At 47.4% G+C, this 25,816-nt stretch overlaps 1 protein-coding gene across 1 annotated transcript in view; it reads right to left on the reverse strand.

Moving 5' to 3' along the window:
- Window positions 1-24,798, reverse strand: part of LOC119436846 (cytochrome P450 4V2) — a 42,917-nt gene extending 18,119 nt beyond the window's left edge. The window contains 4 exon segments of the mRNA XM_049660994.1: window positions 2,480-2,667; window positions 5,848-5,933; window positions 20,255-20,367; window positions 24,520-24,798. Of these exon segments, the coding sequence (XP_049516951.1) occupies window positions 2,480-2,667; window positions 5,848-5,933; window positions 20,255-20,367; window positions 24,520-24,784 (652 nt within the window). The 5' untranslated portion in view covers window positions 24,785-24,798.
- Between the last annotated feature and the right edge of the window lie 1,018 nt (window positions 24,799-25,816).

A 25,816-nucleotide genomic window follows, 5' to 3' on the forward strand; every position in this document is an offset into this window, starting at 1 on the left:
CGCGAGTAAACTCAACGTCAACTGGCTAGGCCCGGGGACCATCAGGTCAAACCTGACGGCCCTCTCGCGGGCCCTCTGAACTGCCAGGATTTGAGAGGTCTGATCCTGGGCCTTAATAAGATTGATCATTTCCTCTTGAGTGAAAGGGGGAATGGCAGAGGCGCAGCCCCACAGGACATGCTCGAAGTCCGCATAACCACCACACATGGCGCAGTCCGGGCTTGGGAACCGTTCGGGGTACATTGTGTGCAGTGCCGCAGGGCTCGGGTAAGTGCGTGTTTGTAGAAGTCTGAGAGTGACTGCCTGGGCCGTACACAGCGAGGAGTGCGGTGGAGGCAGGAGTCTTCTTGATAGATAATTGTGCTTACAGATCTCGTTGTACGAGCATAGAGGCTCGGGTCGCCCAGTAGAGGACGCGTTACCCGGCGCACGGTCAGTCAAACCTCGTGCAGCCTAGTGTGCCTCCTCGTTGGGGTTGAGCGACACACCCTCAATGGTTCCAAGGTGCGCAGGGAACCAGGCCAATGAGTGATGTTTGAGGTCTTTAACATTTTGGATGATGCATATGGCCTGGGGAGCCACCATTCCCCTCTGAAAGGCCCTGATAGCGGTCTTCGAGTCTGAATAAATCGTGTCATGTACACCGTCCATCAAAGCAAGAGCCTGTTCTGCAACGCTGGAACTAGAAGTGCGGATGGGAGCGCAGCTCAGGATTTTGGAATCACAGTCGAGGACCACTGAGGAGAAGGCTTCTTCTTGAGCTTACGAAGCAGCGTCTACGAAGCATGTTCGATCCTTGTCCAAGCGGGCACTGGCGAGCAGAGCTTTACCCCTGGCAGTGTCTTCGTCCTTCGTTGTAGGTCGGATGCATATTGCGTGGCATTCGGTGTATAGAAATATTGGATCTTACGTCCTTGGGCAGCTTCACAGCGTCGGAACCGATGACCGTGGGGTTACGTCCCAGCATGCCAAGTGTGGCTCGGCCCGCTGGGGTGCCGGAGAGCCTGACAAACTGAGAAAACTCTTGGGCTTCAACGATTTCGTCGAACGTGTTGTGGATTCCCAGCTTGAGGAGGTCTTCTGTATGCATTCGGACGGGAAGGCCGAGGGCAAGCTTGAATACTCTTCTGATTAGGGCATTGCTCTTGTTGCGCTCCGTCACACGTCCCAGTTGTGCATAGCCGCCGAATAAGCGAGGTGGCATAGCACGAATGTGTGGATAAACCGGATCAGATTGTCCTCTCTGATTCCGCGGTACCTGTTGGCGATTCTTCGGATCAGTCCGAGGGCGGTTTCAGTCTTGGAACAAATGCGTTTGACGGCGGCTCCATTGGCCCCGTTAGACTCGGTAAACATTCCTAGGACCCTTATAGTATCCACCCGCGGAACGGAGGAGCCGTTACCAGGGAATAACGTAATGTGGCTCTCCGTTCCTGGCTTCCAGGACCGGTGAGAACCGCCTCTGTGCCTCTTCTTGTAGAGCAAGAACTCGGATTTAGGGGGCGAGCACCTTAGCCCAGTGAGGATGAGATACCGCTCCGTCACATCGATGGCCTCTTGCAAAGCACCCTCGACCTGACCCTCACATCCACTGGGGCACCAGATGGTGATGTCCGCGTAGATCCTGTGGTTAATGTTCGGGATCTTGTTCAAGGCTCTCGACAGGTTGATCATGGAGATGTTGAACAGCGTCGGGGAGATCACCGCCCCCTGAGGTGTTCCCTTTGGCCCAAGCTGGATTTCGTGGGTCAAAAAATCGTCAATCTTGAGTCTAGTGGACCTCGAGGAAAGGAAGGAGGGCACTAAATTGTAGGCCTGCTTGCCTACGTGAAACTCTGTCAGGCTCTTGAGAATAAAGGCGTGCGATATGTGGTCAAAAGCCTTTTCTAAGTCCAAGCTGAGAATTGCCTTATATAGTGTAGGCGGAGGTGGAGTAAATGATCTGGTGCTTGATCAGCCTGGTGAAAATTATTTCAGTTGTGTTCGTCTTTTTCATGCCTACCACTCTAATTGCCAATTCACGTTCTCCAGCATTGGTTGCAGGTCATCTCTCAGTGTATAGAACAATTTTTAGGTATTCCTCGTTTCTTCATATTCTCAAGTCTTCTCAGTTCATATACAAACGTGCAGTAAGTACGTTTGAATATGAATTCCTCCCTTCCCTACCCCCTTTGCCTTTCGCCCGACGGAAGATTGCTTTCAAGATAGGGCCCGCACGGCCATGCCATACGCAGCAGCCGCCGGAGTAGAACGCCCCCCCCCCCCCCTCTTTTCGCGCCATTTATATTCGAAGCATGCGTTGAATCTGCGTGTTAATTTTTTTTTCTCGGGAAATGTGGAACTGGCAGAACCACTCATCATACCTGTTTAAACTAATCCACGATTATTAACCTGCTCGGAGTCACAGCAACTCAAATCACTGAGAACTTCCGCCTCACTAAAAAAAGTCTTTTTCCATGCGGTGTTGCAAACAGCTTACCAAAGAGTACTCCGAAGGCCGCTGCGCGAAGGAGGGGGAGGACGTCAAAGTACTCCCCGCTTCTACTGGTGAGCTTTTGTACCAGCCTCTTCCCTCTTTTGTCCATGATGGGGGTGTAATCGTCGAGGATACGGAAGTGAAAGGACGGTGTCATAACCTTCCGTCGGGTTCTCCATGGCTCGTTCTCCCTGGGAGGGGGGTTCGTATAGCACATAGAAATGGGGCGAGAATTAAAACGAATTATAAAGCATGCTAGTTCACTGGACTCAGAGTAAGGCCTCATTTACGTAGCTTTTTACAGCGAAGCTGTCTATGGCTATCATGCCGGGTTGTTTTTCGCGTCTGTTGGCAAAAAACTATCATCATCAATGGCTCATACCGCCGTAAACACCCATACCCCCGTAAGCGAGGAAAACATGCAATAGCTCATAGCCCTGTAAGGCAGATGCTACAAGAACTCAGCAAAGTGAAGCGAACAGTGCACACATTCTTTGAAATCACGCATACAACATACAGAACAGCATGTCGAAAACTATCATCATCAATGGCTCATACTCCCATAAGCAAGGATAAAATGCAATGGCTCATATCCCCATAAGGCAGAGGCTACAAGCACTCTGCAAAGTGAAGCGAACAATTCATACATTCTTTGGAATCACGCGTACACCACACGTTTCAGTAAAGAACAAGCTCAAAAACAATCATCCGAACCACATAATTGATGATAAGGCGCTCGTGATAGCGATGCGAAGCACGTAGCTCTCCCCGCATACGTTTCCACGTACAGATTACTGTCGCAAGCTGCCGTGGCGACGCCAGCTTTCGACGAGGGGTGTGACGTCCCTAGGCTTTCGTATACAGGGTGTTTCAGCGAACACTTTCAAAAATGTTTAGAGGTTGCCTGTGGCAAATGCCACAATTCTTGTTCATGAGCTAGTCTACTCGAAGAGGCGGACAATACTTGCACAAAAAATTGAAATACATAATCGACTAATTAACAAAAATCTCTGATTAAGTGTTTAACTAATTACCTTATGACCCGTATTGCAATTTACAAATTCTAGCCGTGGAGTTCGCAAGGCGGATCCACTTGGAAGGAATTCTCAGGATGATACCAGATTCGAAATATTAATTCCCGAACTTTGCGGAGGAATGGATTGGCGTTCCAGATACTTTCTTAACAAAGCGTCGTTTTATGCATTGAAGCACACAAGTAGCACACAAGGTCTCAAAAACGTCGTTCTAAGGGATACAACGATTTAAACAGATTTTTTACCTCTTTTGACGTTTAGAAGACATCTCCAACCAGACAGAGCCGATAGATTACGTTTAGAAAACGTTTTCAAAAGACTAGTTATATCCGAAACCTCCGAAACTATTTTTAGAACGTGTTCCTAGCAGAATACGTCTCTTATTTGTCGTCCCTCTAGCGGCAGCAGAGCGAATATTGCTGAGTTCGCTCTGTAGCCGTTAGAGAGCCGACAAGACGTGGCAACGTGGCAGACAGAGCTGCCGTAGTGTCGAGACACCAGACTGAATTGCGTTGAGTGGACAAAGGAACTCGAAGTATTGTGACGCTTCGCCGCCTTCGGTGAGCCTTTTGTTAGGTATGTAGTGAGTTTTGTGCTGCTAGTTGTTGTTAGCAAATACGCGAAGTTGGAAGCAGTCGCTGCATGTGAATTTAAACATGTTTGTAGCGCATAGTAGACGACGAAAAATGGAGAGAACAGCTGCATTTATATCCTAGCAGTGCTGCCACAACATATGGCTTTATATTAATTTTAAATTTAAGTCGACAGTTTCGGTGTTGTATCGGTTATACCTGAAGTAGACATCGGTAGTCGCGGGCGAAGCTGTGCAATTGTATCTTACGGAATATAACGCGTTGCTTGCGATGGGCACTTTTTATAGCTTCCAGGCAACGCTCTCATACGCGCACGTACAGATGCGGATGAGCGGCGGCACGCCCGTTCACGCTCGCTGTCAGCAATGAGTTTTTGACGTAAATCGATGTCGTAGTTCCCCAGCCTGCCTTTTCCCCACTTTTGGATTGAAGTAGCCCATGACTACAGTATACTGAGTTTGCACCTTTCTCATCGCTAATTGAACGTCTTCATCAAGCTGTTCTATTTCTTCATCATGGTGACTGGAGGTTGCATAGGCTTGTACTACCTTTATTCTAAACCTGTAATTCAACTTTATTACGATGACTGCTATTCTTTCATTAATACTGCAGATCAATGTTGCCCGCTATGTCCTTATGGATTAAAAATCCTTCCACGTATTCTGTCTAATCTGGAAGACCGTATTCTGTCTTATCTGGAGGACGTGGCCGCTAGTCAGCACTGTATAAACCTCACCAGTTCTTCTAACCTCACTAATGCCAATAATATCTCAGGCAATGCCTGATAATTCCTCAAAGAGCACTGCTAAGCTAGCCTCACTCGAGATGGTTCGCGTTTTAAACGTTGCCAGGTTCAGTTTTCACTGGCGGCCTGTCCGGATTCAGCGATTGGTAGCTCCCTCTGCCACGTCCCAGTTCTGACCGCCGCCTTGGTCAGGTGCTCTGTAGCCGCTGGGGACTGAGGGCCATGGGTTAATTGCAGGAGTCGCATCCAGATTACGCTGCAGAAATGGCTCACACATACAAATCAGTACTACTTCACAAAGTACCCGCGCTTGATGCACAACATACGCTTGATTAAACCATAATAACATAATACAACAGTAACGAATAAAACGCATAATGAAATATCTGATACGAGATCGCACAACATCTGTGTTTGAGTTTCTAACCGCGATTTTGGCTGCACCGTCAAAACACTTCATCGCATACGAGGCGTGGCCTATATACACGCCAAGATTCTTGAGGCGTATCAAGAAAATGGAGTCCTGAGAGTGCGAGTAATGTGACGACCAGAATGCTTCAGTTAGACATGTCATGATCTATTGTCGTTTATATCACCGATAATAACCGTGTCAGTGCCCTATCACCGTAGACAGGTTCCTTGACTCCAGCCGTACACTTATAGCAGGTGCACTGTCAGTGCCCTTCGAGTCTTTTTTGTAGACGATGATGCTATTCTCTCAGTAGTGGTGGTAACTACCATATTTCTGTTTCTTGGCGAGCCAGTAGACGTTCATTATGACTTGCATATTTCGTGACTATCTAAGATACTCTGCTAAATCCGGGAGAGCGAATACGGGGATCGCTTTATATATATATATATATATATATATATATATATATATATATATATATATATTACAGATACTGGGAAAAATGCGCGAGCACTTTAACACGGTAAGCTGAGGCACCCGAGAACACACCGAAAGTCCCTACAGATTTTAGGTAAAAAGCTACTCACAATGTGATGATGCTTTCACCAATCCATGGCTTCAGCATTTTGTAGAAGAAGGCCTTGGTCGCGTTTTTTGGGTCGCCCAAGATAGCCTGCGCAATGATTGGAAAGTGCAGTTTTTCCTATTACGTTGCCTTAATTATCTAATACAGCAAGCTGCCGTGTTCTTCACATTGATATTTATCATTGCTGAAACGGTTATCTCGTGCAGATAAACATAAGTATACTGGTATTTTACAACCGACAGCCCTAGGCATCGATACAGTACACTTTAAGTCAGTGCTTCAACAGCGCCTCCTCTATTTTTTCAGTGCCAGTGCTATCGCCCGCTCCGCAATGGGAACCGCTGGTCCGCCTTAGTTCAGTGAGTAGCCGCGATGTGACGCTACCCAGAGGGTACGATTGCTTGCGTCACGCTACGACTGTTGCGTCACGCGTGCGTCTGAGCCACTGAGCACGCGCCGCTGCCGTTCCGGGGGAGATGCGGTAGACGCTTCAAGCGTCTGTCAGGATTACTTCCTCGAACTTCCGTCGTGAGGCGCCACCCAGAGGGTACCCTCCCCCGCGACCGTAAAGCAGGCGCGAGCGCTAGCCAACGGGAGAGAGTCGGAAAGAGTAATCGGAGAGGGTGGCGAACCGTTGAATCGGCCGCATCTGGCTGGCATTGAAAAAATGGAGTAGGCGCTCCTTCATCTCCCATCTCCTTCACCTTTCGCCTCGTCCAACTGTGCATGAGGCAGCAGCAAGCAGTCCTGGCATCCGTTCACTGTTTGTAATGTCTGCTTCTGAAGCTTTGCGCAAACCTCACCTAACTTTCTTTCTGCTCTTCCTCCACAACAATGCGACCGCCATCTAGGAAAATCACACCCTCGAACTACTTCTGAGGTTCAAATTATTGACGTTTAGTTTACTTCAAGGCCACTGCAGAAAACGAAGTCTCTAGTCTCGTTTCAATCAGTTTCCTGTGGCGAGGTTGTCAAAGGGTTCAGTGAGATTAAATATAAACATTTCTATACAATATGTAATTTCTTCTCCTACTTTTAACAGAAACGACAGACATGTTTTGAGACGCCAACAGACCACCAATTTCTATATGCTTTTAGTGCGACACTATGCAGATAAAGGTTAGAAACAGGGCTTGCTGGGTTCGTGAAACCGTCTTATGCGCACTTTCCGTTACGACGCCGACGTCGTAATTATCATGTCGTTGTCGTTGTCTCCTCCCTGTCGTCAAACGACCTTGTCGTCCTCATCTGCACCTTTGTCATAAAGTGAAAGAAAAGAAAACTTCGCCCACCAGGACCACTGCTATTCGTTCTCATGACCCTGCAGTAATGTACAATATTCAACGATGCTGACATCCATCAGTCATATGAGTTGTTACAAAAATGATACACTAATAAGAAAGCTCTCACAAAGTGAATCGTTTAATAAACAAGCATAAATGAACAAATACAATAAATAAACAATCTCTGGCATAGTGAATAGATGCAAACAAAAAACTGAACAGCAAAAAAGAAATTTGTCCAAACATCAATACTGAATGGAAAGTATAACTTCTACAGAACTTACGTATAGCTTCTAAAGTAGTTGTAGTAGTAGTAGAAAACTTTATTTGATGTTTTGTAACGAAGTCCCAGAGGGTGGAGCCCTCAGTGCAGGGCCCCATTTGCTGCTGCTATCCGGCTGGCCCGGTCGATCAGGTATTGTTGGTCGTCGAAGGCTGTGCTGGAAAGAGCGGCTTCCCACTGAGATGGGGAGGGGTTGGGTATTCTAGGTAAGCCGGGTGGTTTGGAGCATTCCCACGTAGAATGGTAGCGGTTTGGGTGATCACCACAGAAAGGACATTTGTCGGGGTACTGGCTAGGGTAAGAAGTGTGGCGGAGAGCAAGGCTGGGGAACGTATTAGTTTGGAGCTGGCGCCAAGCGGCTGCATCTGCACGGTTTAGCTTCACGTGTGGTGGAGGGAATGTTCTACGGGATAGTCTGTGGTGTTGTAGTATATGCGTGTATGTAAGCGGTATCGTTTCCACCTTGTCTGGGTTGGACTGGTCTTCCACCGGTGCCTGGAGGGTCAGGCCTCGGGCTGTCGCATGAACGCGCTCATTGCCAGGGAGAGACGCATGCCCAGGTGTCCAGACTAGGTGAACTAGTGGAATATTTTGCTTGTTATGTATAATTTTATGAGCGATCGGTGAAATCCATCCTTGTGTGTAGATGCTTGCTGGGAATCTGTAAGAATATGTATGATCTTATCTGGGGGTTGAGCGCTGATAGCGAGGGCTATGGCACATTCTTCCGCTTTCGTGCAGTTGTCAGTGCGTATTGTGGCTGATAATAATGCTTCGCCCCTCCAGTCGGCCACCGCTAACACTTTGTCTGTAATGTCGGGGTAGCACGCGGCGTCTGTATAGACGGTGTCGAGGTCGTTGCCGTATGCTCAGTGCAGTGCCATTGCACGTGCAGCGCGCCTACCTTTATGGTGTTCGGGGTGCATATTCCGAGGTATGGGGGCCACTGTAATGTTTAATGTTTGGGCCGATTGACAGGGGCTCTCGTGGGGCAAACTCTTATGTTTGGTAACGTAATTGTCTGAGTACATGCCTTCCTGTCGATGTACCTTTCAGTCGTTCGATCTGTCCGACTTTCTGGGCTTCGATTAATTCGGCCATGGTGTTATGCAAACCAAGCTGTAATAGTCTGCCTGTTGAGGTGTAGATAGGAAGGCCTGTCGCCGTTTTCACCGCTGTTCGTATGAGCGTGTTTAGCTGGTTTGTTTGGTTTTGGGTGAGTCGGTGGTAAAGTGCGTGATAGGTAATGCAGCTTACGATTAAAGCGTGTATGATGCACATGACGTCGGATTCCTTTAGGCCGTGGCGGCGGTTCGTGACCCACCGGATCATGTGCACTACCTGATTAATCTGTTTCTTCAGTAGCGTCAGGGTATATGTCGCTTTCGCACTGGCTTGATCGTGGAGTGCTAGTAAGCGTAATTTGTTAACCTTATTTACAGGTTCACCCTCGATAGTCACCGTGATGCCAGGCGGTAGGTGACGTTTCCTTTGGAGTTTTTTTACTATAAGCAGTTCTGACTTTTGAGCTGCGCACGTAAGTCTCCTTGCTCGTGCATATTTCTGGATGACATCGGCTGCTGCTTGTAGTTCGTCCTGTATTTCACCATCTGAGCCACTGGTGGCCCAGATGGGGATATCATCAGCATAAAGGGCATGCCTAATTGCCGGTATGGCATCTAGTAGTGCAGGTAGTCTGCTCATAACTATGTTAAATAGCACGGGGAAAAGCACTGACCCTTGTGGCGTGCCTTTTTCCGCAAGAGGGATGAAGTCCGAACGTATATTTCCTATACCTATAGTCGCAGTGCGATCTTTAAGAAACGCCCGGACGTAATTGTATAGTCGTCGGCCACACTTTGCTGCCGCTAGATTGGTGAGTATGAGGTCGTGAGCTACGTTATCAAACGCGCCTTCCAGGTCTAACGCAAGCATGGCTTTGCTTTGTTGAGTGCTGATATGCTCAATTATCTCTTCCTTAATTTGCAGTAGTACGTCTTGAGTGGATAGCTCCGGTCGAAAACCGAACATTACCGAACCGTACCGTACCATACGGCTGAAGCCTTGCCAGGACGACGTTTTCAATTAACTTTCCTATGCATGATGTGAGCGATATGGGTCTCAGTTGGTTTACAGAGGACTGCTTGCATGGTTTTGGCATCATTGTAATATTGGCGTGCCGCCATTCTTGCGGCAGCGTGCCCTCTAGCCAGTGGTACTGAATATAATCTCTAAGGTCTTTTATCGATCTGTCGTCGAGGTTTTTTAAAAGCCGGTACTGTATTCCGTCTGCTCCCAGGGCGGTGTTGCGTACTATTCGATGCAGTGCCGCTCTAACTTCATGTGGTGTGATGTCTGTCTAATTCCGAAGGCTCCGCATGCGGATAATCTATGTAAGTTGGTTTGGGGCCTGTACTTATGTAAGCGCCTTTTAGCTGTTGTATTATGGCCGCATCAGTCCCAGGTGTTTGTCTCAAGATTTTTTGAAGGGTTTTGCTGCTCGTTGCTTTGGTTTGATTGGGGTCGATGAGATTTCTAAGCAGTACCCACGTTTTGGCGGTGCCCAAGGTACCCTGCATTTGATGGCATAGGTTCTTCCAATTGTTTCACGTTAGTTTGGTTGCGTAACTTTCCGCCTGGGCTGTTAAGGCGGATATCCGCTGCCTGAACTTGCGATTGTGTTTTTGCTTTTTCCACCTTTTTTGCAGGCAATGGCGAGCCTCCCAAAGGTGTAATAGGTGCCTGTCGACATCGGGATGTTCTGGTGACGTGTCAATGATTTTCGTTGTCGCACGGAAGTCTGTCTGAATTTGTCGGATCCATTCCTGCAGAGTTTCTGGTTTCAAGCTGCCTTCGTAGGTTTCGTTGGTGCTTTCTTGCTTGCTCCACTGTCGGAACTTGTCCCAATCCGTCATTCGTATTTTACGTTCTTTGATTTTTGTTCGCGGTGTTATTAGATGCGTTTCTATTATATTGTGGTCACTACCGAGGGTCTCAACGAGGTTGTGCCATCCCTGGTACCTGATGTCTTTGATCAGCGTAAGGTCGGGGCAGGTGTCTCGACTGACACTGTTGCCTATTCTCGTCGAGTGAGTTGCGTCTGTAAGTATGGTCAAGCCTACTTGTGCTATCGTCAGTGCTAGCCGTCGACCCTTTGGATTAGTGGTCTTGTAACCCCACGTTGGGTGTGCTGCGTTGAAATCCCCTACAATAAGTAACCGTTTCTTTGCTTCCTTTAGTGCGTGTTTGAAGAGCCCATCGACACAGTCTGCCCGCTCATTAGGGGCACCATAGATGTTGAGGACAAAGAAGCTAGGCTCTTTCCTGTCTACGGGAATGATTTCGATGAGTGCGTGCGGTATGCGTTCGGAGCTGAGGGTGTGGTCGATTGCGGTTAACCTCTTTGAAAACTAATGTCGTTGTTTAATCGGACCATTGGGGTGATCTTTGTACGCAAAAGTGTTGTATCCAGTCAGTTTAGGTTCAATGTATATGTTTCTTGTAGTGCCAATATGTCTGGATCTGTGTGTCTGTGCGTGTATGAACTGCGTTAGATTTCTTCGTTTCCGGAGGAAACTGCGCCAGTTCCATTGCCAAATTTTGATGGGTTGTGTTTGCGCTACATATTGTTGTCTAGCCATGTTTTATTGTAAACTGGCCTCAGATGAAGGGCGTGCGTATGGATGTGCCCGGATATCTTATCTTGCCTCGAGCGGACTAACACGGGTGCGGTTGGGGGTGGCGTTGTGGACGACCGTCTGAGTAACTTCGTCGCGAACTTGTTGTCTAAACTCTTGGGTTAGCTCAATGAACATCTGTTGCAGGGTGGTTTTGATTTCTTCCTTTATTTCCTGCCTATCTTGCGTGAAACTCTCCTTGAGTTCCTGTCTGTCCCGTTGCATTTCTTTGCTCAGGCGCAAAGAAATGCAATCTTGTTGAAACTCGTGTTTTAACTGGTGTAATTCTTGTCGAAGAGTGATTGTCATTTCGTTTACTTATGTTCGCATCTCTTGCCTAAGCGTTCGGGCTATGTCATTAATCATTTCTTGCACCTAGGCGTTGGTAGTGAAGTTATTTGTAAGAGGCACCTGCCCTGTATGAGTACTGCGTGTGCATGTTGTAAGGGGGTGGAAAATTGGTGGCAGTGGGAGAAGGTAAGGGGGCAGGATTTGAAAGCCGCTCAGCCCAGCTCACCTTTGGCGGATTCGCACCAGGGCCCTTCATGACCGCTTTCCTCTCGCTCTTCTCCAGCATGTAGATGGTTGGCCGTGATTCCGCCCCTTGCTCGTTTGCAGCTGCTTCATGCCGTTCATGTCGGGGTGTCTTTGCACGTGGTAGGCTTTGTGATCTGGATGTGGACGCGTCCCTGGATTTATCTCGTTTCTTTGAGTCCGTTGATCTTCGGGGTGATCGGCCTCTGTCTACGTTCGTCTCCGTGGAAGCTGGCGGCGATTTTTACCCGGGAGTTTGTGGTTGATTGGACCTAGTCCCAGGGTTGGTGATGGTGGGAACGTTGTTGGCGTCACTGGTGTAGCCGGCTTCTGAAGAATTTACCTTGATGTTAAGTCATTATAACTCGCATTGTCACGAGCAGTAGTGCATGACGAAACACCAAATATTTTCGCACTTGTAGACTGACACGTGCAGCAATGGCATGAGAACTGCACTAACACTGAAATTGATATTCTTCCGGCACCATTTGTTCTGTGAACTGGTTACCAAAAGTAGGTTATTTGACACCAGTCATAAGAGGCAGTAACTAAAGTGAAATGAGTGGAGACTCTTGGTGGTTGTCAGTATAATGAAAGGCAGCGGCCAGTATTTATTCCCTTTTAGTGCTACACGTTCAACTCAGATCAGTGATTTACAGATTTATGTTGCTTCAGGAACAGTTATGACAGGTTCGGCTTGCAAATCTGACAAAGCTGCTCGGCCCAACTTTTGAGGCTATATATGCCTCTGAAAGCGTGCGGTTGCATCTAGACAGAAGTCAAAGTCTCATCAGTTGTGCGAGACGCACTGAAATTATAATTCACTGAAGTGTTCCAAATCAAGCACACTCATAGGAAGCATGTGGGGCCTTCTTTATGCAAAGGTGTTTCGTGGGTTGTCGAAGGGAACAGTTCCTCTTGCACTTAAAAGATAATTCTAAACGTAGCGCTGCACAAGGTACTTGAGTTTTTCTCTTTAAGGCAGCACGAGCTCGACTAGACTCCAATTATACATTGTACAGTGAACCAGGAAAGTACTAGTTCCTGGTTCCCATTCGAAGTTGCAATGAATGGATAGATTTTTAAAGCAGTATGTACTACCTCACCACAATGGCGGCCGGTTGGTGCCTTTGTGAAACGCGCGTGCCGTATCGTTCAATAAAGGCTGCTGCATTATGTGAACCATTACATCGCTTTTAATATTCTCGCTCTCGAACTAAAAAATTGGAGGACGCTTAAGCTTCGCCTTTAAGAGTGTAGCGCGATAGCATTCAAAGATCCCTGGCTGCTTATCAGGCTTCCCGACAACTGCTGCTTTTTTGTCCAACTTCGTCTCGGCAGGCGGCTGCCGTAGGGAGCCTACATGCAACGTTGTTGTAGGCTGCCGAGGATGCGAGCGTTATCTGGATGATATTTTGGCCAGGAGGACACCACAGCGCGCTGCTGTATGAGTGGTAGAAGTGCTGGAAAATCGGTTTGTGTTTGAGTTTCCGCGTAAGATAATTATGTTTTCTCGTATATTCAAATTCCAATCCAACGCTATCACGTCTGTACGTTGTGGTTACGTCGTACTTCACAATTTTTCTGACGCATTTTACTTTGAGAAATTCGATTAGTTCGCCAGTGCTTCTGCGCCACGCGGAGGGCCTGCGTGGGCGGGGTGGTTCGGGAGAATTTTCTTGGCTGGGCAACGCCCCCGATGCCGACACCGGATTTTCTGCGACACCTGGAGGGCCTGCGTGGGCGGGGTGGTTCGGGAGAATTTTCTTGGCTGGGCAACGCCCCCGATGCCGACACCGGATTTTCTGCGACACCTGGAGGGCCTGCGTGGGCGGGGTGGTTCGGGAGAATTTTCTTGGCTGGGCAACGCCCCCGATGCCGACACCGGATTTTCTGCGACACCTGGAGGGCCTGCGTGGGCGGGGTGGTTCGGGAGAATTTTCTTGGCTGGGCAACGCCCCCGATGCCGACACCGGATTTTCTGCGACACCTGGAGGGCCTGCGTGGGCGGGGTGGTTCGGGAGAATTTTCTTGGCTGGGCAACGCCCCCGATGCCGACACCGGATTTTCTGCGACACCTGGAGGGCCTGCGTGGGCGGGGTGGTTCGGGAGAATTTTCTTGGCTGGGCAACGCCCCCGATGCCGACACCGGATTTTCTGCGACACCTGGAGGGCCTGCGTGGGCGGGGTGGTTCGGGAGAATTTTCTTGGCTGGGCAACGCCCCCGATGCCGACACCGGATTTTCTGCGACACCTGGAGGGCCTGCGTGGGCGGGGTGGTTCGGGAGAATTTTCTTGGCTGGGCAACGCCCCCGATGCCGACACCGGATTTTCTGCGACACCTGGCCCTTATCGCTATCGCGTTAAAAGGAAGCTTCAGTTCATGACCTGGGGTGCTATGCAGGATGCGCCGAGTTTCTCGTTCGCCCGAGTTTTACCCGAGTTAGCTCGATGGCAGTCAGGGAACGGATATAGTAAGGAAGGTGCAATAACAGCAGGCAAAAATAAATGTCGAGATAAAGCCGCGTATGACAACATGAGCACACCCTGCGCTGCACAGTGCTTCCGCGCTTCAAGCACAGAGGACTGCGCAACAAAACGCGCCAGCGCCGCGCATTGTTATCAACGTATTATCGCAATTTAGCAATACCGTCACTGTCCCGCTGTCTATCTGCACACTTGCCGTGAGCCGCTTGCCACGCCTTTCTCGGGCTCGTCAAGGGCGTGCCTCCTCTTTCGGGCATTATCTTTCTATCCTCTTTCTAATGCGAACAGGGCACATGAGGTGCATTCTTGCACATACACTTTCCCTCAATCGAATACATTGAAATACAGCAAATAAAATAACAAACATTTCATTTCTTAAAGTATCAGTTTTTCGTTTTGAATGCTATAAATTTGTGATGACAAACGGACATCGAGTGAATTAATAAATTTTGCACATTTTGCCGCGAGTGGCGACAGTGAGGCGAAAGCTTACAAGCGGATACATTCTAGAGGGTCGCACTCGCACGCACGAGGGAGTTGATATACGGGGAGCAGTCGCCAGGGGCGCTGCAGTGCTATTCTCGATAAAATTGATGCGATAAATTGATGCTTGTTTTGTTTTTTAGTTCAGCCACTGTACAGTTGTAGATTTATTTCTGAGTTTTTTCCATTGTACTCAACAGTTCATTGTTACATTGCCCCCCTTACTCAATGCCCGACAGGGCCTGTAAGGTGTTTTCTAAATAAAATAAATAAAAATAATCACGCATAAAGTCAGTCATCACAATGATCTATCCATTCCCTGTCTATTATAGGGGAATGGCAACGCAGCGCTGCGGCATGGCTGTTCACCGCAGGTGCTTTCACTGGGGCGGCTATTAAGGGCGCCGCTTTACCAACTGAAACGACACTCTAGCCATAGAGACGGGGGCAACGGCTGTCGCTGCAAAATTGCTGTGCGGTATTGTAGGGACCGTAGTGACGCAGCACAGTGAAAATGCACCAGTTTATCTGCGTGCGCGAAGTCTCCGCGATGCATTGCAAAGCGATGCATCGCTTGTCTCCGCTTGCCCAGTGAAGGTGCCTCCGTGCGCATGTACGCAGAATTTGAGTGTGTTGTTCACTCCAATGTGCTTGCCGATTGCCTCTGCTGCTGAGCTAACAGCAATCGCAGATGGATATCGTAACAGCGCAGTTATCGCATTTTGGCGGGGGCTCTTGTGTGCAGTTAGAAAATTAGACTTCGAACGCAGGAAGGTGTTGCAATTGTTTAGTGTGTTGTGCTTGTGATGAAAAAATGCCATCGCACTGGGTGCGTTTGCGCTGACCGCTGACCGTGTTTGCGACACTGCGGGTCCGATACATCACTAATGACAGAGCAACCATCTCAAATGACAGCTGCGATACGTTGTCGTTGGAAAACACTACGCACTGCTCAGGATCGTCGTCCACTGCGGCGCATCGACGCCTTGCAAGCAGCTACAGGGACCTGCCGATAATTATTTGCTGTGCGCTACATCGCCACAATGCAGGCAATGAACCGTGTTGTGGGGCCATCACAGCCCAAGGAGATATATGCATAAGCCCGGGAAAGTCGACGCTTTTTTTTTTTTGATAGCGGTGCTCAGTACATCACCGACGACAGTGCGTTATGCGTGTTTTATTTCGCCGGTCAAGATTGTTAACGCCTCTCACTTCCGCACGAAGTCGCTGTTGCTGGATAATAAGTTGGGCGTGGCCCAACGGTGGTAGGCACGCACAAGAGTTACATGCCTCGCGCGGGGCGTGACCTATGGTTTTGATTGACAGGCGAACTCGTGCCAAACTCGTACATCGCGAAACCCCCCTCGAGTGAGTTGAACTCGTGAACATAGCGGCGGCAGCAGCAGCCTGTGTCATCGCATCCAGCGGTAGTAAGCGTCAATATGACCGTCTGGACTCGTTCACCTACATGACCGACGTAGAGTTTCAGCGTAGTTTTTGCCTTTCCAAAACGTCAGTGCGCTGGCTGTGTGAGTAGTCTGCGCAGACTGCGTGGCGGGCATATTATACTTTCCGAGCAGAGACTCGTGTGACAAGGCTGCGGAGGAAAAGTTCGTCCGATCGCTTCAGCTCTCTCCTGTACAAGCACTGCTCGTCCACCGCGTCCCAGCCCCAGGCCAAGTCCGGCGTCGTCATCGGAGTACTGGGGCACCAGCGAGCACTTGGGATTCAACCCGGACCAACCAACCTGCGCAGGCGAAGTGGTCACATTATATTGGAAGGCTCAGAATGGACGCCGGTCTGCCTTCCGGTGCCACAGCTGCCGAAATCAGTTTTCGCAGTTACACGGTACCGCTGCACTGCACGGGCAGAGAGGCGAAGGAAGTTACTTCGCCAACACTCACCACCTCGGCCGTCCGAACGACCACCTCTCGAGGCGGCAAATGATTTGGCTGCCTGAGCCAAAGCGTAGACATATGGCTGTTGAAGGAGATGACCGGTGACTTGTTTCCTCTATCGGAGCACGCCATCGCCGACTAGAGGAACTACCCCCGTAAGTTCGCGAGGGACAAGCTGCTGGCGCAACCTCCACTCGGTGTCCCCGGGCAGATAGCGCATATTGACGAGTGCCTTCTTCGGGGCGATCAGAAGTACAATCGAGGCCGCCTAATGTCGGGCGACAACTTTCCGCTGAGCCGCCAAGATTACGGCAGTGTTAAAGATGGTGGCCCATGGGTCTTCGGCATGTTCTGCGCGACCAGAGGGGTGCTGCGAATATCAAGGTCGACCGACGAAAGGTGGCGATGCTAGGCGCCATTATTGCAGCCAATGTTCAACCGGGGACCATTATTCATAGTGACGAATTGGCCGCATACAAATATATCACAAATTTAGCAGATGCTGACGGGGCTATGCCTCAATCTGCATTGGGAGATAGTCAACCACAGCGTGAATTTTGCGGACCCCATCACGGGCGTTCACGGGCAAAAAAAAAAAAATTGGAAGTTCTTGTCAAAAAGTGAAGCGCCACCTCGTCAGCGATGGGTACAGGGTAACTGCACCGATGCTGGAGTCCCACTTGGGATGGATGTGGTGGCACTAAACGGCCACGCGCGCTGCAAAGACCCTCTTTTGCGTTTGTTAGAAGCCACGGACCGCTCGGGCTACCCAGTATAAAGACTCTTTCCTGCGGTTGATAGAATCCATCGCTCGACGCTCGCCAGTATGAAGGTGCATCGCAAAGTAAAAGAAAATAAAGCGTAGTTTTCTGACCCTTGTATGAGTGCTTTCCGGCGTACCTGAGTGCTTACACGGTAAGTGCGCGGCAAACCACTTCTGCGCTAGCCGACGCTCACTTCGTCTCGCAGCCTTACTTTAGCGCGAGCAACGAGCAATTTATTAAAAGCCCAGTGTGAAAACCAGGCGCACACCAATTTGTGCTCGGAAATGGGAGCGCAAGCACGTAGCGAGCCGCACCAAACCAATCCAGAGGAAAGAGAAGAGCAATGAGCGATCTGTGGGAACCCCAGTGAGAAAACCAACCTCACACCAATCGGTGCTCGGAAATGCTAACGCAAGTACGTAGCGAGCCGTGCCAATCCAATCCAAAGAAAAAAAGAGGAGGATAAGCGTCCCCTCGTGGTGTAACGCGAAACGTAATACACTACAAATTAGTCTAATACACATTCAGTGTACATCTTGTAAACTTTAAAATGCTTTTAACCCACATTAATGTCACTAATATTATTGTACTAAATGCATTTATGTTATAACTTGCTTGTGCCTGTAATGTACTCGGTGGAACGACAAACAAGTGAAAGAAGGCACAACCATGCACCAACCGTATGATCACGTGAGCCCCAGTTTGTCGACCGCCCATATGGCAATGCCCAAGGGTTGATAGCCACCCAGAGTGAATCTAGATAAACCAATTAAACTGGAGGCGTGCCGACGGACAAACTTTGTCATGTTACCATTAGTTCTTTCATCTTGGGGCGTCGCCAGAGCTCGTGAAGATCCCGAGTTTCGCCAAACTCGGCGCATCCTGCATAGCACCCCTGCTATCTATGTATGGGAGTGAAGAAATAGTATTTTTCGGCAACCAATGTACCGATTTTAATGCGGTTCGTTGCGTTTAAAACACTGTTAAAAAATACCTGTAAATTTTTAATTTATGTATGCCACCGATTTTTTTGAGTAGGATAATTTTAAATTGCAAAACTGCAAGAAAATGAAGCTTAATATTGGCAACTCTAACTCTGCAAAAAAAAAACAATATCACATTTATGTAAACTGGACCTAGTAATATACCTAAAGTTTACGAAGGTGATGTTTTATACAACGCCCTGAAATACAACGCAATTTTGTGAGTAGAGCTCTTGCAAACCCCCGTAAACACTAACAATTGAACATAAGCTGTAAACTCACATAGAACACTTTTTCCGCTTGAGATGGTCAACAGATGCTGCTTACGGAACCGCGATGTCTGAATTTTTTTCTTTCTCTTTTATCAGATATACGAACTTGTAAAACACGTTTCAATTTATGAAATACGTTGACATTTTTTAAGGTATCTAATTTTGGCAATTTGTTTAAAAACCGTCAGAGTCCTAAATCGAAATTCGGCTTACTACAGTTGTTAAAGTTTATATTTGCCACTGATACGCCAAACATTTCATTCGAATAGGTTGAGTGGTTGTCTCACGAAAGCATGTCTGCGTTTTACATGTATTTGAATTGAGAAATTGGTCTTAAGCCCGAGCTAAAGCTTCCTCTTAAACATACATTCTTTTTCTTATTTGAGGCCATTTCTGTCCAGGTATTCGTGTAGTATATACTATATTTGATACGCAGTCGTACTAATCCCCGTATTCAGAAATGCATCTTAACTTGAAGCCCATGTTTGACTTGATATAAATGACGCCTGGCGTGAACATGCGCAAGACGCTCATTGCATTTCTTTGGTGCGTTCATGACAGACGTCACTTAAATCAAATCAAGCGTGGGCTTCAAGTTAAGATGCATTTCTGAATACGGGGCTAAGAGCCCTAAACAACGTTCTTTTTCTGAGCGGCTGTTGCGGAGAACCCAAATAGTTGTAGCAAATTATTTCGTAGAAAATGAGGGCCTAACTCTTCCTTTTACGCATTATCATAGTGCCGACATAGGACTAGAAAAACTGATCAGGCCAATAGAAGCTTGATGGAAGATACGCAGGGAGCATCCGTCTTGTATGCGCATTCACAATGTTCGCAACAAATGGCAAGGTTGCTGTTGAGTGTAAAATGCAGTGTCCGCCGTAATTAACTAATAAAAGGAATTTTCACGCCTTCAGCAAAAAAGTATTCACATTTTTACGCGCTGAATTCACCGGCATCCTTTATCAACAAGATTTATCGACATCCACGGCGCACCTACACAGTGCTAGAGCAGTCGACCCATTTACGTCTACATTGCTTCCAATATCTAAGACTCACTTTTTCACCAGTTGCGTGGTTTTGAGCAAAATCAAACTGCACTTCAGGCTTGACAGAAAAAAAGCAACCGAAACATCCTTCAGGATGCCTAGCTCGCGCATACTCAGTTCTTAGCATGCACGGATCCGGACCGCGCGGCAGCCGATTGAGGCGTAGCGAAAGGCGTCCTGGCCATGACATCACTCACGTTAGGCTGCGGCACCTTAAAATGGTCTGAAAGAATTAATTGATTGGTTGATTTGCTTTAACGTCCGAAACCAACACAGCCACTATAAGAAACCCAATAAGGGAGAGCTTCGCACTAATTTTCACCACTTGTGCTTCTATAACGGGAACCCAAGACATCGTACACAACAGTTTCTTGCATTGTGACCCCACATGAATGCTGCCACCACGTCCACATATCGAAACAGCGACCTCGCTCCCGGCACCACAGCACCATAGCAACTGGCCCTACAGATTGGTTGCCTATGAGAGCAGTTCCTGAGCTTCCCTGAAACGGATCGTCTCCCCTCCCGCCATCATATGGCTAATGGCAATAACTCTCCGAAGATGGTCTTGGGTTTGGACCGCGTATCCTTCAACAGCCATTGCTAACGTAACCAAGCTCAAACAATGCTCAACTCTGCTACAAGTTAGGCTCACTCAGGATCACGTGGAGGAACTGATTAAACCAAGCAATTACCTCTGCCACTTGTGGCGTTGCACCTAGAAGAATGGGGTATGGTCCGAAGAAAGCAACTGTCACGTCCTGCTCTTCAAACGACTTGAACAGCCCTTTAAGGTACCTGAATGCCTCTGCATTGAAAAAGAAACAATAAAAATGTATTACTATTTGATTTCTGAACCAAAGTAGGTTACCGCAGAAGCTGTGACCACTCAGTGCCATATAGCAACAGTGAATGCAGTCACAAATAGGTTTGCAAGTATATGGCATTCGAATGGAAGAAGGGTACATTTCGAGAGCATAGACTAGAAAAAAAATATTCATTTAGGCCAAGAAGTCTAAGGTAATCAGTTCTTGATTGAACAAGGCTCAAGAATGTTTCGGAGGAGGTTTCGCGTCTGCTATCCGCCGCTCGCACTGTCGCGTTTCCCGAAAACAAGAACAGCCGAACTCTCTTGTCCCGAATAAATTACGATACACGTCGTTACGCAAAAGTGTCGATGTGTGGCGTGTAAACAATGACTGAGACGATGCGATCACAAACGCCAAGCGCTGTTGTCCTATTGATACAAACGCAGCAAACGAGAAATTCAAAAATCAGCTATCATATTTATCTACTGGTGGCTGCAGTTGATATACCCCAGCTTTCAACTATATGTGAAAGCAAAAGGAGGTATTCTCAATTAACGCCATACGCAATATTGTTGCATTATTGTGCTCAGCACGTAAACCATCCAATTGCGATAGGCGTATAAACAATAATCAACGTTAGCGAAGACGCTGGCCGACGGCAAGTCACACGAAGAAACTGGGAGAATGTGTTTCTTGAAGACGCGAATGTCGAAACACCTGATGATGACATACCGTGTATGTCTAGGTATGTCCCGATTTTCGTTCTTTTTTTTTCTGTACCCAAGTTACATGCTTACTGGTACCTATCTCTTGCGATGGCATAATTTGTAGGAATGGAGCTGTGCATGCAGTAACACGTTCAGTTAATTTGCAAAATACATGTTAATGATGGCAATAGTAATTACCTGTTGCAGAGTATAAATGGAAGCGGATGTTCAACAATAGATTGCATTCACGTCATTATTCAGGTTACTAAAACATTAGGCGGAACCTTTATGAACGGGAATTGTCTAAGATAGGCGTAGCATTAACTGGCGGTCGGCGTGGTGGGTAATGTGTAATGCCTGGTAATGATGTGTGTGGGGGTTATGCTGATGTTGTATGCTTTATTTATTTATATATGCACGAGGAGTGCGAGCAGAGAGATGCACATATTTACATTACCGAACATATACATTCTGCACCACGCCGACCGCCATATAATGCTACGCATATTTTCGACAGTTCTCGTTCAGAGGTACTGCTTAATTTGTTTACGCGACGCCCAGCGCCGCAAAACCAATGTGTTACTGCTGTCAAAGGCGCGGATGGGGGTACGCCTGCGTGTGCATGCGTAATTTATGCACGAGTGGCGCATCCTCTCGTTTTGGGTCCCTTTTAGTCACCTTCCATCCTCACTGGTCCAATGTTTACTAGGGCGTCTCATACTGCTTGCTGTCCTCCTTTTAGTATAGGCTTAGGCATATCTGGCCTAGGTTTAACGCCTCCTTTCTACGCATGGGGAATGGCGAAAGCGGACGGACTCGCAGAGTTTTGCGCCGGCGTGCCTATTGTTATCGCAGACAATGGGTCGTTTGACACTGCACTCTGGATGGCACCTATCAAACACACACACATTATGCTTAAACTGCGAATTCTCACACTGTATTGGGAAAGAGATTTTCTGGCTTCACATGGAATTTTTCGACCAACCAATCATATAACGCAAGCATTAAAATTCTGCGGAACATCATCAGCCCCTCTGTATGATCTTCATAGCGTCAGGTTGCAGTGACGCCGAGGAATGAGACCGTTGCACAATGGCTAGTCACTAAAATAACTCTTTATTTTGTGAGCCTGGGCCCACAAAAACAAATTACACTCCGGCAGAGCGATGGTGACGAGCACGTGCGTCGATCGTCAAAATGTAATCTGCGGTTCAGACGCGTCAGCTAATTATGCTTGACTCATCAAACGTTCCAGCGTAATCGCTGGTGCTCGCACAAGTTCTAGAATGTACCCAACTATTCGCGTCATGCATGCAATCTGATTGCAAAAGGTTCGGCGACAACACAGACAACGGATAGTATCAGCTACAAAAGTCGAGAAAGTCGAAATTGCTGCCCACGCACCGTGATACGGACGTAATCCGCCCAGAGTAACCCCCCTTTGGGAACACATGCTGTGGGTGCATATGGGGGCTAGAGGTAAACACTTTCGCTATACAAAATGAGTTACAGCGCATTTAGCAGACATTCCTGGTTCATTAACAGCAGCTTCGCGTTATTCTCGAAAAGTACATTCAATGCATTCTGCCGGTGCTAACCCCTTGAAGCAGAACTTGTGGGTTAACCAAGAAACTTGAAATGAAGCTCGGCCTCGCGCCAGAGAACGATGAAACGGGAAACGGGGCTTTAAGTTGAAGGATACGACGGCAGCAGTATGGGGTCATTAAAGAGCAAACGCGAGTAGTTTGTATTCTAGTTGAGTTTAACCGAAAGGTAAAATCTGAGAAGGGATCATATCATGCGCAGAATCGTGACCAGTGGTGTATGAAAGCAACAGAATGAGTGCTAAAAGAGAGGAAGCGAAGTCAAGGGCGGAAGAAGATTAGTAAAATAATCCGGAAATTTGCAGGCATAGTCAGCTGATACAGAACAAGGTTAATGCAGATCACTTGGAGAGACCTGGAGTAAATCACTTTAGACTGGAAACCATTCGAGTGAGTCAGCTTGAACTGGTTAGGCATACTTCGAAAACTCTATTGTCATTCATCTGGTGGTGAAAGGTTGGTTATTGCTGCAGAAAATCAGGCCAAACTTCCTGATTCTTTTTTTTTAACTTCTTAAACAAGAAAAATGTTGTGAAGTCACGGGTTTCAAAGAAGTATCGGGTGTTTCACCCTTTTTTTTCCCGCAATAAAAATATTTTTGAGACCTATCAGAAAGCTGTTATGAGCTAGGTATCCAGATATTTCTGTAACCTTATAGCTTGTGACGTCACGCTCGAAGCATCGGCAACGAAAATGAAATGAGAAAACGTTTCACAAATTTACGTGGGTTCGAAACAATAACCCCACGACTCTGAAGGCAGTGCGCTACCACTGCTCTACAACCGTGTATTTTAATTTCTCTCTTTCTTTCTCTTTTTAGCAGGGAAGCAAAACCGAAGCCCTTAGAAGAATAGCACAAACAGCAGCTTAAGTCAATGGTCAGGCAAATTCACGTACAAATAAAAATCGAGCACGCTATGAGCGGTAGTAAATGCCGCGCAATTGAATTATCGGTTTCTGGAAAATTATCTTGGTTGTTCGCACAGGTTAGGAATTTGTGACACCCATACCTTCCTTCCAGAGACTATGTAATCTATCCATAAAAATGAATCCATGCAGAAAAGTTTCGTCTTTTGTTACACTCAGATACTTGATGTTGACTTGATTAACTTCGAAATATATTTTCAATGTGCGCCGTAGAAGATAAAAAAGAATACTGCATCTCAACATTCAATCAAGAAACAATTGGTAGTATTTGGCTTTCTACATAATCTGCCATTTGTGTCCCATGAAACAAAAATTCCTTAGTCTTTTGTCATGTCTTCACAGTAAGCGTCGAAGTACGAAGTTTAAAAGGAGTCTTTACTCCGGAGACGCGCAGATTATAGATGATCTCTACGTGCCCTTGCCTACCCAAAATAGGCGGCAACTCCCAAGTCTGTATGTTCAACGGATCAATCAAAGTCTGTACGACGACCACCGTATAAAACGGTGGTCGTCGCGTATGAAATCGAGATTCCTGAACTGCAAAAAATAACGCAGGCTCGGAAATGAATATTGTTTTCATTCTTCTCATCGGAGCTTCATACATATTTAAGAATATCTAAACAGTAAGTAAATGAAACCTTCGAAAAATGGAGGGGATCCGTACTTCCTTGTTCAGCACATTATTGGAAACGAATTGCGGTAAGTCACAGCAAGACGCCTGGGTTCCCGCTTCAGGGCAACAAGATAACGGCAGCAGTGCTTAGTTATCGTTTTTCCTCGAACTTGGCCAACAGCCTAAATCCGTTTAGTAATCTAGGCACAAGATACATGTTTCTTCAGGAAACTGGCACCTAGCTTCGTTACCACATTATCCACATAGATCACACTGGGAGAGCAGAAGAAGCATACTCACTGACTTTAGCGTCTACATGAGGTCCCATGGCCGACATCTGTTTGTACACGTCGAGAAACAGCGCGAACGACTTCTGCGGCTTGGGCTTTGGCACATCGCGCAGGCACCACCACAACCGCAGCCAGTCGGCGACGCCCCGCGCTACGTGCACGAGGAGCGCCGCGAAGAGGATCCAGGCGACGGTACCCAGGGCCCACACGAAGAGACCCGGTGCCTTTTCGGAAATCCGCATAGTTGTCAGCGCCGAAATCATACCTGAAGCCATCGTGGTGTCCTACGAGCGACTCCTCCTCGTCTGTAAGTCAAAACTGGCGCTGATCTTTTTGTACTCCTTTCCTTGTCGGTGAATCACCGTAAGGTTTGCCCGTTTTTTTTTTTTTTTTTTAATACACGTTTTTTTTCTCTCTCCCCTTTCCCGAAGACCGGTTCAGTATAGGCGCGAATGTCAGCTTGCTAGCAATGTGCGCGCGCTGCGGCTTTTGAGTGCAGTGATTGCGCAAAAGCACCGTCGTGGGCAAGGTATTTCAAGTTCGTGGAGAGGGCTTGCTTTTTACAATAAACGTTTTTCAATTTATTTGCTGTGGCGACTCTAGCATATCTACACGGGATCTAGATGACACTGTCGATTAGAACTGGGCACGTAACCGCCGCCGACCTCGTCAAGCAGACGCGACATAGCGGCGAGACCAATATCTGGTCTATCGCCGCTTTAGGTTTCATCACCATTTTCTCTAGCTATAAATCGGGAGCACAACATTTTATGGGATGGAACTACTGGATATGCGGGGAGTCGCAACTGCAAATTTTTCTCGACACCAATTTTTGATGAATAAAGGGCCCATTCGCAAAACATAATTCACCCTATACCTGTCGCGCAAAGTGATGGCCCGGACGCAAACGTATGTCAATGTTCGTTGACATATGCATATATAAAAGTGTCATAATAACTTTCACTGAGAGCATAGATCAAGACACGGGTATGCGCATACGTGCACAGGGCTGGCCTCAAAGCGTATAGGGGAGGACATCCACCACCACAGTTTTACTGGCTGGGCACCGCACACAATATTGAGGCGGTCAGCAAGGTAATTTTTATGAAAAAATAATATGCACTTGCTCATTGGTAGAAAGAGATTGCATTTATGTTATCGTTATATTCAAAAAGAACTTAAAAAAGGAGTCGGAAGGCAACATATGATAAGAAAATGTAAGCCATGAGCTATGCGTATACGCAGTTCTTTTCGAATGTAAAGCTAACATAAATGCAAACTCTTTCTACCAATCAGCAATGCACATT

Source organism: Dermacentor silvarum, chromosome 1 (assembly GCF_013339745.2).
Source record: "Dermacentor silvarum isolate Dsil-2018 chromosome 1, BIME_Dsil_1.4, whole genome shotgun sequence".
Classification (NCBI taxonomy): Eukaryota; Metazoa; Arthropoda; class Arachnida; order Ixodida; family Ixodidae; genus Dermacentor; species Dermacentor silvarum.